This window comes from Somniosus microcephalus, chromosome 25, assembly GCF_052327205.1.
Source record: "Somniosus microcephalus isolate GS21.2 chromosome 25, FLI_Smic_1.0, whole genome shotgun sequence".
NCBI lineage: Eukaryota > Metazoa > Chordata > Chondrichthyes > Squaliformes > Somniosidae > Somniosus > Somniosus microcephalus.
In genome coordinates this window covers 47537438-47550901 of record NC_141011.1, presented here as the reverse complement: position 1 = coordinate 47550901, position 13464 = coordinate 47537438, and the positions used below count along the sequence as shown (strand labels likewise).

General features: G+C 46.6%; 1 protein-coding gene across 6 annotated transcripts in view; it reads left to right on the top strand.

Annotated features, from left to right (window-relative positions):
* Positions 1–13464, top strand: part of samd11 (sterile alpha motif domain containing 11) — a 301407-nt gene that overhangs the window by 170337 nt on the left and 117606 nt on the right. For 4 of the 6 annotated variants that reach the window (XM_085967339.1, XM_085967334.1, XM_085967337.1 and 1 more), the window contains one exon: positions 12612–12701. The exons of 1 other annotated variant lie outside the window; for it this stretch is intronic. In XM_085967339.1, coding sequence (XP_085823465.1) covers positions 12612–12701 — 90 coding nt within the window. The remainder of the gene's footprint in view (positions 1–12611; positions 12702–13464) is intronic. One more of the 6 variants, XM_085967335.1, reaches the window with a different exon arrangement.

Genomic DNA, 13464 nt, shown 5'->3' with positions numbered 1-13464 from the left:
GTGTGTGTGCTGGTGTGTGCGGGTGTGCTGGTGTGTGCGGGTGTGCTGGTGTGTGCGGGTGTGCGGGTGTGCTGGTGTGTGCGGGTGTGCTGGTGTGTGCGGGTGTGCTGGTGTGTGCGGGTGTGCTGGTGTGTGCGGGTGTGTTGGTGTGTGCGGGTGTGTTAGAAACATAGAAACATAGACATAGAAACAGGAGTAGGCCATTCGGTCCCTCGAGCCTGCTCCGCCATTCAACGAGATCATGGCTGATCATCCAAACCCTAGCACCCAGTCCCTACACCGACAGCCATCCCACCCAAGCCCTATCCCCGTGTGTGCAGGTGTGTTGGTGTGTGCGGGTGTGTTGGTGTGTGCGGGTGTGTTGGTGTGTGCGGGTGTGTTGGTGTGTGCGGGTGTGTTGGTGTGTGCGGGTGTGTTGGTGTGTGCGGGTGTGTTGGTGTGTGCGGGTGTGTTGGTGTGTGCGGGTGTGTTGGTGTGTGCGGGTGTGTTGGTGTGTGCGGGTGTGTTGGTGTGTGCGGGTGTGTGTGCGTGTGCTGGTGTGCGGGTGTGCTTGTGTGCGGGTGTGTGCGGGTGGTTGCGGGTGTGTGCGGGTGTGCTGGTGTGTGCGGGTGTGTTGGTGTGGGTGGGTGTGTTAGTGTGTGTGCAGGTGTGTTAGTATGTGGGTGGGTGAGTTAGGGTGTGTGTTGGTGTGTGCGGGTGTGTTGGTGTGTGCGGGTGTGTGTGTTAGTGTGTGTGTGTATTAGAGTGTGTGTGTGTGTGTGTATTAGAGTGTGTGTGTGTATTAGAGTGTGTGTGTATTAAAGTGTGTGTGTGTGTGTATTAGAGTGTGTGTGTGTGTGTATTAGAGTGTGTGTGTGTGTATTAGAGTGTGTGTGTATTAGAGTGTGTGTGTGTGTGTGTGTATTAGAGTGTGTGTGTGTGTGTTAGAGTGTCTGTGTGTGTATTAGTGTGTGTGTGTGTGTGTGTGTATTAGAGAGTGTGTGTGTGTGTATTAGAGTGTGTGTGTGTGTGTATTAGAGTGTGTGTGTGTGTATTAGAGAGTGTGTGTGTGTGTGTATTAGAGTGTGTGTGTGTGTGTATTGGAGAGTGTGTGTGTGTGTATTAGAGTGTGTGTGTGTGTGTGTATTGGAGTGTGTGTGTGTGTGTATTGGAGTGTGTGTGTGTGTGTGTGTATTAGAGAGTGTGTGTGTGTGTATTGGAGTGTGTGTGTGTATTAGAGAGAGTGTGTGTGTGTGTGTGTATTAGAGAGTGTGTGTGTGTGTGTATTAGAGTGTGTGTGTGTATTAGAGTGTGTGTGTGTGTGTGTATTAGAGTGTGTGTGTGTGTATTAGAGTGTGTGTGTGTGTGTATTAGAGTGTGTGTGTGTGTGTGTATTAGAGTGTGTGTGTATTAGAGTGTGTGTGTGTGTGTGTGTATTAGAGTGTGTGTGTGTGTGTATTAGAGTGTGTGTGTGTGTGTATTAGAGTGTGTGTGTGTGTATTAGAGTGTGTGTGTGTGTATTAGAGTGTGTGTGTGTGTATTAGAGTGTGTGTGTGTGTGTATTAGAGTGTGTGTGTGTATTAGAGTGTGTGTGTGTATTAGAGTGTGTGTGTGTGTATTAGAGTGTGTGTGTGTGTATTAGTGTATGTGTGTGTGTGTGTGTGTATTAGAGTGTGTGTGTGCGTATTAGAGTGTGTGCGTATTAGAGTGTGTGTGTATTAGAGTGTGTGTGCGTATTAGAGTGTGTGTGTGTGTGTGTGTGTGTATTAGAGTGTGTGTGTGTGTGTATTAGAGTGTGTGTGTGTGTGTATTAGAGTGTGTGTGTGTGTGTGTGTATTAGAGTGTGTGTGCGTATTAGAGTGTGTGTGTGTGTGTATTAGAGTGTGTGTGCGTATTAGAGTGTGTGTGTGTGTGTGTGTGTATTAGAGTGTGTGTGTGTGTGTGTGTGTTAATGTGTTTGAATAGAACGGGGCCGTATTTCTGATACACCCCACCTCGTATTTTGTCTTTATGCCCTGCTGCTCCTGACTTTATTGATGAATGCTTTGTTGGTGCCTCATTCAGAAGCAGCCACGCTGTCTTGTGTTCTCCACTCTCCTTTCCCCCCTCTGTGCTTTCTGGGAGAGAAAAACACAGACCCCAAGACCATTATAATGCTCTCCCATCTCCCGGAGGAAGTCTCGAACCAATCAATGGCAGCCTTTCAGCCCAGCAGGACTGGGCAAACATGAGATCAATAAGTTATTAGCACCATTCTGTCAGCTGTAATGTTGAGATTGATCACAAGGAGGGCTTCTGCATGCTGCCTGGCACATCCCAGCCTGATAAAGATGACAGATTAAGGGACTAAGGAAAGGGAATTAAGGAGTCTGGCTGTCAAAGCTGTCACTGGCTGGACATTAGTGCTGATTTTTTTTCTCTCTCTTTCTCCTGAGCTGGGGCGGGTGGAGGGAATGCATGCAGACTTTAAATGGTGTTAAGGGTTAGCTATTATCAGGCCAGAAATGAGCTTCCCTCGGTGTTTGTGTCTGTTAATCAGCAGGATAAAACTCAGCGTGATTAAAGGTGGATAGGAGGAGGCTGCAATCTATTAAATTATTTGTTGTGAATTTTTTTGGGAAACATCAGTGAATATTTATCAACCGCACTTTGAAAAGTGGCCAAGTGGAGACTGATAAAACATTTACACCGGTCGCCTGTCAGCCTGTTAACACCTCTCTCACCTAATCTCAGTTTCATGTTTACATTTCTCATTCCGTAGCAGATTTGTTTTTGCGGGGGTGGGGGTGGGGTGGGGTGGGGTGGGGGGGGGGGGAATACATTTCAGCTCGAGGGTTAGGGACAGATTTCAAAAAAAGGTTTGTGTCTTATCAAGGTCATTTGCTGCAGGCGCTTTTCTTCATCTCTGAAACGATTACTGAAGCCTTGGGGTCTCGAGCACTGGGAGGTGCTTTGCACATGCTAGGGGTGTAATGAGGTTAAGACTTTCTGTTTCAACCTCCCTCTACCCCCCCTTTGCACAGCAAGCTGCGCATATGCAACGAATCCCCTTTTATAGTCATTTAATTGGACGGTGAGGGTTTAAAAAAAAAAAAATGTCGACTGTTTTATTATAGAATGTGGATCTCGCCACCACAGGGAGTGGTTGGAGCGAGTAGTAGAGATGCATTGAAGGGGAGGCTAGATAAGCACATGAGGGAGACGGGTTATGCTGATAGATTTAGATGAGGAAAGACTCGTGTGGAGCATAAAGGCCGGCATGGGCTGGTTGGGCCGAATGGCCTGGTTCTGTGCTGTTTATTCTATGTAGTTCTATGTATGTAAAAAAATAAAAATACGTGGGGCTGAATTCCAAGGTCTTCCATCGGGTGAAAATGTGGCAGCATCCCAAAAATTGTGGGGAATGCCTTTTACCCCTCCCCCACAGTTCCTGTTGCCATGGTAATACTCCCCCTCCCGCCAACCCCCGGGCCTACCGCTGGGCAACTGGATAGGGATCCCAACTCTGGTATCCCTAGAGGTTTCAACCCATGACCTCTTGACTCCAATCACTCCCCCCTCACCCCCAGTCCAACAGCCTTTCTTCACCATCTCTTAATATTCTTGTAAACGAATAAATAGAAGTCTTCAAATAATTTTTTTTTTTTAAACACTTTTTTTTACGCCCCTACGATTTTTCTTCTCCCGGGGTTTGCTGGCAGCAGTGTGCTGGGGATTAACCTTCAATTCCTTGGGGGACTCCGGGGCCGTCCTGGAGGGTTGCAAACCCTACTGCCGGAGCGGGCCCCCTCCCCCGAGCCGAGAGCTAGGCCCATTTAACTTGCAAACCAGGCTCCTGTGACGTACATCGGACCCTGATTGCCACTGCGGGGCGGGTACTGAGCGGAACGTCAGATGGAGGATTCCACTGGTACGTCTGTGTGTTTACTTGTGCTGGGCCAGCAGGAGCAGGAGCACTCCTCCAGGCCTCTCGCCAATCCAGCAGGCCTCCGCCAGCCCTCCCCCTGACTTAACTAAATAGTCAACTGCATTTGTATAACGGGAAGGAACTTCAAGGAATTCAGTAAGTGCATATTATGCAGCTCTTTTTTTTTGTCTTCTGTCTAAGCTCATGCTGGCATTCATTAATTACTAATTAATGCATGTGTTCTCATTCATTATCATTTAATTAGTACCCCAGGGTAATTATTAAAGGAAATGGGTCCAGTTCCAGAAATCGCTGCCATTTTTAAGTTGCTGTGGCTGAAAAGTGTTATAGTGTCGTCCTTGCGTGCACTTTCTATATCTGTTTGGCACAAATTAACCACAGTCTGCCTTAAAATCCCATGAATATGTCCCACCAGCTTCAGAAGTCTCACTCCATCACAGTAACTTGGCATCGAGGGCGGAGAAAGCCGATCTTCAGGGGAAAGTAGTAAGCTTCCCCGGGTGGCTCAGCAGGCGGATGCACGGCTGGGCAATGGTACTCGGCCAGGAGGGTCCCAGGTTTGATCCACCAGTCTGTAACTGAGTTAGCTGGTATCAGCCGGGTTGGTATTCCGCCAGTGACCTCAGTTACCCCTTGGCTCAATGGACTGGGTGCTCCCCCCTTGGCCAAATGACCTCCGTGCCCCCTGGCAAAACAAAAAAAAAAGTCCCCCCAGCGTTCCTGCTCCTGATGGCTGTCCAGCAGACCCCCCTTGCTGGGGGGGCAGACCTGTGGACATCGGGGGACAGGGAGATTCGGATCCAGTGGCTGATGCAGCCTCCTGGTTGAACAGCCTGCTGACGTTCTCCGTCGAGTCCCGCATGTGAAGAATGGCTACTTGGGTGAGATACCGGAGGGCAGCTGGCACTTCAGGGAGAAACAAGGGTCCTTAGGAGTCGACTGTAAAAAAAAAAAGGCCATTATTATTCCGCTAAACTGGCTTGTGGCAGAATCCATCGAAAATATAAGTTGTATCACACTTGTGCGCGCCAAGACCCAAGTGACTTGCAATGTGCTGAACTACCCGAGTGATATAATGGCAGCACTATATCATCATAACAGGACGTATCAACCCAATTCCCTGCAGTGCATCTAATAATATGGGGTCTACCACTCCTTCAGCCACCCCTGTTAAAACGGCTCCCTGAGCTAAGTGACTAAAAGCCTACTTGTTAAACTCTTGACAACTAATGGGCCCCATATTAAAAACATAATTTACAAAAAAGCTCAAACTATACACGGTGCGTTTAAGTTTTACTGCAGACTTATTTAGACTGCTGGCCTGCTGTCAAATGGAGCGCGCCTCTTACGACACCGGAAGCGGAGCGTCGCTCTCGCTCACGCTCTTTGAAACAATTAGCTCAGTCTCTGATGTCATACGCGGAGTCATTCACTGGGGGACAAAAAACATCAATTTTGAGGTGAAATTCAGACACTTGAGAAGTTACCAAAGGGATTCTGTAAGGGATGTCGTAGCAGAAAGAGAAGCTTATTTGAATAGACAGTGAGGCCTCCGTTACCAATGGAGCAGACTTCCCACCTGACATCCTTCTTCCACCCCCCCCCCCCCCCCCGCCCAAGGTGGATTAAAGAAAATGGCAGATAATTGAGAGGCCCCAAACGTTGGGCTGGCACCTGTGTACAGCAATACCCTGAGTATGGGAATGGAGACAAGTACAATACAAATAACAAAAGAAATGTGACGTAGTTTTATTCACTAAGGAAAGGATATATTAGATATAAATGAGAGAAATTACTGTGTAATGAGTTGATCTCATGGAGACCTTTCCCTGTGATAATTTTGGCAATTGTGAAGTTGGATAATGGAGGTTCCACTGTAGATTGTAAAAACATTGCTGTTATCAGTCTTGGAATATAGTAGGAAAAAAATCCTAGGCTCATAATTCTACCCTTAAATTGAGTTTTTTTCCCCCCCTTTATTTATTCTGTCCATGTTCTTAGGATATGGCTCCATACAGAGTGCATCCTATAGTACACATTTCACAACACTAGCGGGTAAATGCAGTGAAGGTCATACACAATTATACAGTACAATACTTTTGGGTGAGGGGTGTCCAGTGCCAGGGCTGGGGTCAACCCTAACCAGGGTGGCTTGCGGACTCGTTGGGAGCGGGGAGGAGGGGGTTTTAAGGCGCGGCTACCTAAGTTACAGCCAAATAGTCTATTTGTTTAAAAAGAATTTTTGAAGAATAAAGAAAAAGAAAGACTTGCATTTATGTAGCACCTTTCATGACCTCAGGACGTCACAAAGCACTTTATAGCCATTTATGTACTTTTTTTTGAAGTATAGTCACTGTTGTAGTGCAGGAAACGTGGCTGCCAATTTGCGCACAGCCAGTTCTCACAAACAACAATGTGACAATGATATGGTTTAGTGATGTTGGTTGAGGGATAAATAGTGACCAGGACACCGGGGGAGCACTCCCCCTGCTCTTCTTCAAAATAGTGCCATGGATAGAAACATAGAAACATAGAAGATAGGAGCAGGAGTAGACCATTCGGCCCCTCGAGCCTGCTCTGCCATTTACTGAGATCATGGCTGAGCATCCAAATTCAGTACCCTGTCCCTGCTTTCTCCACATATCCCTTTAGCCTTAAGAAATATATCTAACTCTTTCTTGAATATATTTAATGAATTGGCCTCAACTGCCTTTTGTAGTAGAGAATTCTACAGGTTCACCGCTCTCTGGGTGAAGAAATTCCTCCTCATCTCTGTCCTAAATGGCTTACCCCTTTTCTTTAGACTGTGACCCCTGGTTCGGGACTCCCCCGCCATCGGGAACATCCTTCCTGCATCTAGTCTGTCTAGTCCTGTTAGAATTTTATAAGTTTCAATGAGATCCCCTCTCATTCTTCTAAACTCCAGTGAATATACGCCCAATCGACCCAATCTGTCCTCATACGTCATTCCTGCCATCCCAGGTATCAGTCTGGTGAATCTTCGCTGCACTCCCTCCATGGCAAGAACATCCTTCCTCAGATAAGGTGACCATAACTGCACACAATACTCAAGGTGCGGTCTCACCAAGGCCCTGTACAACTGCAGCAAGACATCCTTGCTCCTGTACTCGAATCCTCTCGCTATGAAGGCCAACATACCATTTGCCTTCTTAACCGCCTGCTGCACCTGCATGCTTACCTTCAGCAACTGGTGCACAAGGACACCCAGGTCTCGTTGCACTTCCCCCTTTCCCAATCTATTGCCGTTCAGATAATAATCTGCCTTCCTGTTTTTGCCACCAAAGTGGATAACCTCGCATTTATCCACATTATACCGCATCTGCCCAATCGCCCAACCTGTCCAAATCATACTGGAGTTTCTCGGCATCCTCCTCACAGCACACACGCCCACCCAGCTTTGTGTCATCTGCAAACTTGGAGATATTATATCTAGTTCCCTTGTCTAGATCATTAATATATATTGTGAATAGCTGGGGTCCTAGCACCGATCCCTGCGGTACCCCACTAGTCACTGCCTGCCACTCGGGAAAAGGACCCGTTTATTCCAACTCTGTTTCCTGTCTGCCAACCAGTTCTCTATCCAAGTCAGTACCTTACCCCCAATCCCATTTAACTTTACACGCTAATCTTTTATGTGGGACCTTATCGAAAGGCTCTTGTACGTCCCCCTGAGAGGGGCAGACGGGGCCTCAGTTTAACGTCTCATCCGAATCATTAAATTAAATGACTGACGGAAACATTTTAGTTGACAGCTAACTGGTTTCTTAATCAAAGCACATTAGAATCATGAATAAAACTTTCAGTTTTACTGACTGTTTAGAATGAGATTCCTTGCTGTGAATGGATTGTTCCACTCATCTGCTGCTTGTTGTGTGAGGTGTTCAATTTATGAGGTCTTGAGCTATTTAGTAAGCTGGGGGGGGCATAATTTTGGTCCATAAAAAATGGTTTATGTTTCATGTTTTGAATTTTTGTAGATTGGGTTCCAGTAAGTTTGCCTCCGTTGTCGGCATTTTGAAAATAAGTTATTAGCTTCAGGGAATCATATTTGCAGTGTTCGGTTTGGGAAGTTTGAATTATTTTTTTCTGGCAATCAACATGGAGGGATGTCAGTGCACGGGGTGGGCGACACCTTTCAAGGTTTGAGGAGATCAGATCTACCCTCTTAAGTTTCCAATATATGCCTCGAACCCCAGCTCTCAAACCTAAAGCCAACCCACAACACTCAAAATAAACTGCACCCATGGAGCCAACAACCCAAAGCTAGGAAGTGACAGTTTGATGTTGACCGCAATCAAGCCCCACTGCCGTAACCCCAGCCGGGGATAAGAAAAACAACCAATAAAAAGGATAATGGTAAGTAAAACGAGACAAAAAGCAACCGAAAAGCGTAAGCCAGACAAAAGTGGCAGACAAAAAATAACTCGGAGAGAATACAAACACGAGGGAGCAACCACCCTCCTGCCTGCACCCCCTAACCCTAACCCTAACCCTAATCCTAAATGCACCCTCCTGCCTGCACCCCATAACCCTAGCCCTAACCCTAACCCTAAATGCACCCCATAACCCTAACCCTAACCCTCCTGCCCGGAAACCCTAACTCTAACCCTAACCCTCCTGCCCGGAAACCCTAACTCTAACCCTAACTCTAACCCGAACTCTAACCCTAACCCTAACCCTAACTCTAACCCTAACTCTAACCCGAACTCTAACCCTAACCCTAACCCTAACCCTAACCCTAACTCTAACCCTAACTCTAACCCTAACTCTAACCCTAACTCCAACCCTAACTCTAACTCTAACCCTAACCCTAACTCGAACCCTAACTCTAACCCTAACTCTAACCCTAACTCTAACTCTAACTCCAACCCTAACCCTAACCCTAACCCTAACTCTAACTCTAACCCTAACCCTAACCCTCCTGCCCGGAAACCTTAACTCTAACCCTAACCCTAACTCTAACCCTAACCCTAACCCTCCTGCCCGGAAACCCTAACTCTAACCCTAACCCTAACCCTAACCCTAACTCTAACCCTAACCCTAACCCTAACCCTCCTGCCCGGAAACCCGAACTCTAACTCTAACCCTAACCCTAACTCTAACTCTAACCCTAACCCTAACCCTCCTGCCCGGAAACCCTAACTCTAACCCTAACCCTAACTCTAACTCTCCTGCCCGGAAACCCTAACTCTAACTCTCCTGCCCGGAAACCCTAACCCTAACCCTAACCCTCCTGCCTGGAAACCCTAACTCTAACCCTAACCCTAACCCTCCTGCCCGGAAACCCTAACTCTAACCCTAACTCTAACCCTAACCCTAACTCTAACTCTAACTCTAACTCTAACCCTAACTCTAACTCTAACTCTAACTCTAACCCTAACTCTAACTCTAACCCTAACTCTAACTCTAACTCTAACCCTAACCCTCCTGCCCGGAAACCCTAACTCTAACCCTAACCCTAACCCTAATCCTAACCCTAACTCTACGTCGGTAAAGGCCCAGACATTGGGACTCTCATTCCAATCTCGGTTGATGGCCCCCTACTGCACTGTTGTGAACATTACCACTTGCTGCATAAACTATTCTCATAGTGCCTTTCTGATTAACATCAAGAGAGCCAATAAAACGACACTTCTGGACTGCGAATAGTTTTGTGTCATGTAGCCGTTCCCATTTGGAACCTGGGGTGAGATCTGTCCAAGCTCCTTTCCGCATGGGACTCATCAGAGAGGGAGGAGACATTCATTCCCGGCAATCTGGGCAGCACTTAATCCCAAGTCTAACAGCTGGATGATTAGGATGCCACCCATTGCACCACCCAGTCCCCTTTCTGGGAATACACACAATTTCTAACTAAGGGACATAGAACAGGAGATGAGCACAAAAGACCGAACGCTACACAATTAGTTAAAAAAATTGTTCAAAATGTTGATTTTTAAAAAAAATTACGCGTTTTTATGGGATGTGGGCATCACTGGCAAGGCCAGCATCTATTGCCCATCCCTAATTGCCCCTTGAGAAGGTGGTGGTGAGCCGCCTTCTTGAAACCCTGCAGTCCGTGTGGTGAAGGTACTCCCACCGTGCTGTTAGGGAGGGCGTTCCAGGATTTTGACCCAGCGACGATGAAGGAACGGCCGATATACTTCTAAGTCCAGGATGGTGTGTGACTTGGAGGGGAACTTGGAGGTGGTGGTGTTCCCATGCGCCTGCTGCCCTTGTCCTGCTAGGTGGTAGAGGTCGCGGGTTTGGGAGGTGCTGTCGAAGAAGCCTTGGTGAGTTGCTGCAGTGCAAGTATATGCAAAATGAGTGCGAGTTTAGTGCCTTTAAACATTTTAATTTGATGCCAGATCCGTGTGGCTTGGTATGAATTTCAAATCCATGAGTCAATGAGTGTGGTGGACAACTTACCATAATCTCTGTGTACTTTTGGTAAATATAAATTATAGTTGGAACAGGAGCATGTTCTGAGAAATGAAGGGGCAGGAGACTGTGGTTTTGTCCACTTTTCTTTCTGTTCCCTGCATGGGCAACATTTAAACGTATAAAAACCTTCACCGTATCAGCCCCTCCTGCAATCAGCAGTTTTCTCAAGAGATTTTTTTTTGCAGGAGGAAGAACAATTTTTGCGATGCACGTCTCTTAAATGTTTACGTGAACGTGAACTTCTGCTCAAATTTGTAATCTTATTCGAAGGCCAGCGCCAGTCCTGAAAGTCACATTTTCATTTTCTAAATTGTCAGAAAAACCTAACTAAATTGACCCTTGTGAGTATGTGGCTTTTAATGATGTTACATCCATTTTCTTGCCACTTTGCTAATCTTATCTTTCAGATCAAATTAAAGTGCATTGTCCCTTCTTCATATTGCCGCAGTCATTTAGTCCTGAACTCCTGTTGTGTAAATGTTAATCGTATTTTATTTCAGAAATAATTTCTCTTTCATTTTTAGAGGTTACTAGGTGCTTGGGTTTTTAAATCTCTCAGATTGACACACTATATTGGAGAGAGGGAATATACTTTTATGATTAAAGCCATCGCCCCTCATATAGTGTGTGTTTGTGTGCGTGCATGCGTGTTTCTGTGCGTGCATGCATGTTTGTATGTGTGTTTGTGTGTGTGTGCATGCGTGTTTGTGTGTGCATGCGTGTGTACGTGTTTGTGCGTGTGTATGTGTGTGAGCGTGTTTGCGTGTACGTGTGTACATGTATGTTTGTGCATGCGTGTGTGTGTACATGTGTTTTTCTGCCAATCTTCTCCCCTCCTCCCTGGTTTTGAGATAAGAATGTGTTCGTCTGTAAAGGGCACATTGAATTTCCGGGGTGTATCTTCACAGTTATCAGAATGATATGGCTGTGGTTCTTTGACACCTCACCCAAGCAGCTGGCGGTCACGTGCGAGCCAAGATGGTGAGCGTCGGCAGGCTGTTTGGCCATGCGTGGCATCGCAGCCGGGTCCAATCTTGTCCTCGCCCGAGCTTCCAAGCGAATGCACTTTCCAGCAGAGGTTAATGGGTTGCAATTGGGAGTGGGGAATCCTGGCAGATTTTATTTCTCCCTTTCCACCACCCCCCGCCAAACCCCAATCCAGGAGCGGGCGAGGACAGTGACCAAGCTGCCTACTGAGCTGCCCGCGGCCACCAAGTCAGCACAAGCCAGCGATCGAAGCTGCTGTGCCGGGTTTTTTTTTAGTGATTGTAACACTTAACTTTGAAGGCCGGCAAGGAGGGCTGGTGCGGATTTAATAAGTGATCCTGCAGCATTCCGAATTCATCAGTCAGGAGGAATGAATGCTGCCGCATGTGTCTGTCTCCTCAGTTTGGTGGTTAATAAGCACCTGACAGCTGAAAATTTGTTGTTTGAAACGCGCACACTCTGCTGCTTCCTGTTCGTATGCAGCATCATGCTTTCAGTCTCACCAGCGATATTAGGGGCATATTGATTTTAAATCTGTTCAGTGTATGCTGTAATTGTATATTAGAAGCTGGCGTCAGTGTTGAGAGAGAGAGAGAGAGAGAGAGTGCCGCGGATGCAAGAATTATCCATTGCCACATAATCCTGCGGGAGAAGAGTGAGGACCTTGGGGGTTTAAGGGAAAGGAGTGGGTAGAACTAAAATAACGGGACTCGCAAGGGGACTTTAGAACCAGGAGAGACGATCCAAGCAGAATGAGGGAGGGGGAAAGGCAGTAGATTAGAGGAAGGGAATAAGTAAGGATGCTGTTTTGTAACAATCTTGAGAACGCACAGGTAAAATTGACAGCGTGCATTATGCAGATACGGGTCATCTGTGCAGACTGACTAGCAGCCCACGTCCTGCGTGCATTTTGTTCAGTCTGATAGAAGTATTTTATTCAGACAAACAGCAAACAAGGTCAGTTTTTTTTTGTGAGCGCTTCGGTACCTGTCAGCCTCTGTGATTTAGAGATCTCTGGCGAGGGCACAGGGATTAATTAGCTGAGGAAAGGAAGGAAGAGAAAAAAATCCCAAATTTACAGCAGCATGAAAATGACGGTGCAGAGAGGGAGAAATAAAAAGCAATTAGACAGGCGACCCAGTAATGAATTTTTACAGTATTGACGTGTAAACATTGCAAAGCGACCAAAGTCCATTTCAAATTAAATGATGTGCAGATGGTCTAAGATTAAGTATAATGGACATTCCTTTGGTGTCTTTTTTTTTCCCCACAGATGAAATTTTAGGAAAACGAAGAGTATGTTCACCAAACAGCAATAGTGAGTGTCCGGAAATCAAAAGGCAAAGAAGTGAGTCACCAAAGGGTAGGTTTGTAATTTTTAAAGAAAATGGGTTATAGCTAAGCAGAGTTATTTCTGTCTTGTGCTTCTTTTTTGTGGTGAGATTATTTATTTTAGTTATTTACTCCCCGCCACCCCACCCCCCCCCCGCCGTCCTCTTCCTCTACGTTGGAGCCTCTCGTCCTTCCGCTGTCCACAGCTAAGGGTTGAACAGTGAGTCCACACCCGGGCCTCGGCTCATGCTGACTGCTGCCAGGTACATGAGAACTGCCCAGAGGGGGCGATTCTCCGTGCAGGGAAAGGCCGCAGTTGTGACTGGGGACTTGGGGCTTTCACGGGCACAGACCCGTGTGCAACTCCCTAAAGGCACCATCGCCTGGTGCTTATATCTGTGCAAGCAGTCGGAGTTAATGAATCGTGAAGATGTCTCTGCCCTACTGGCCCATTATGTTCATAGATCCCAATTTTGGTCATAGAATCATAGAAATTTATGGTGCAGAAGGAGGCCATTTGGAGAGCGAGAGAATGCAGAGACAGTTTTCTGGATTTATCACAAAAAAAGGTCAGGTTTGTTGAACCAGTGACTGTTTCCTGTTGCTAAAACTATTTCATAGAAAAATCATGTGAATCATAGAAATTTACGGCACAGAAGGAGGCCATTCGGCCCATCGTGTCTGTGCCGGTCGAAAAAGAGCTATCCAGCCTAATCCCACTTTCCAGCTCTTGGTCCGTAGCCCTGTAGGTTACAGCACTTTAAGTGCATATCCAAACACTTTTTAAATGTGAT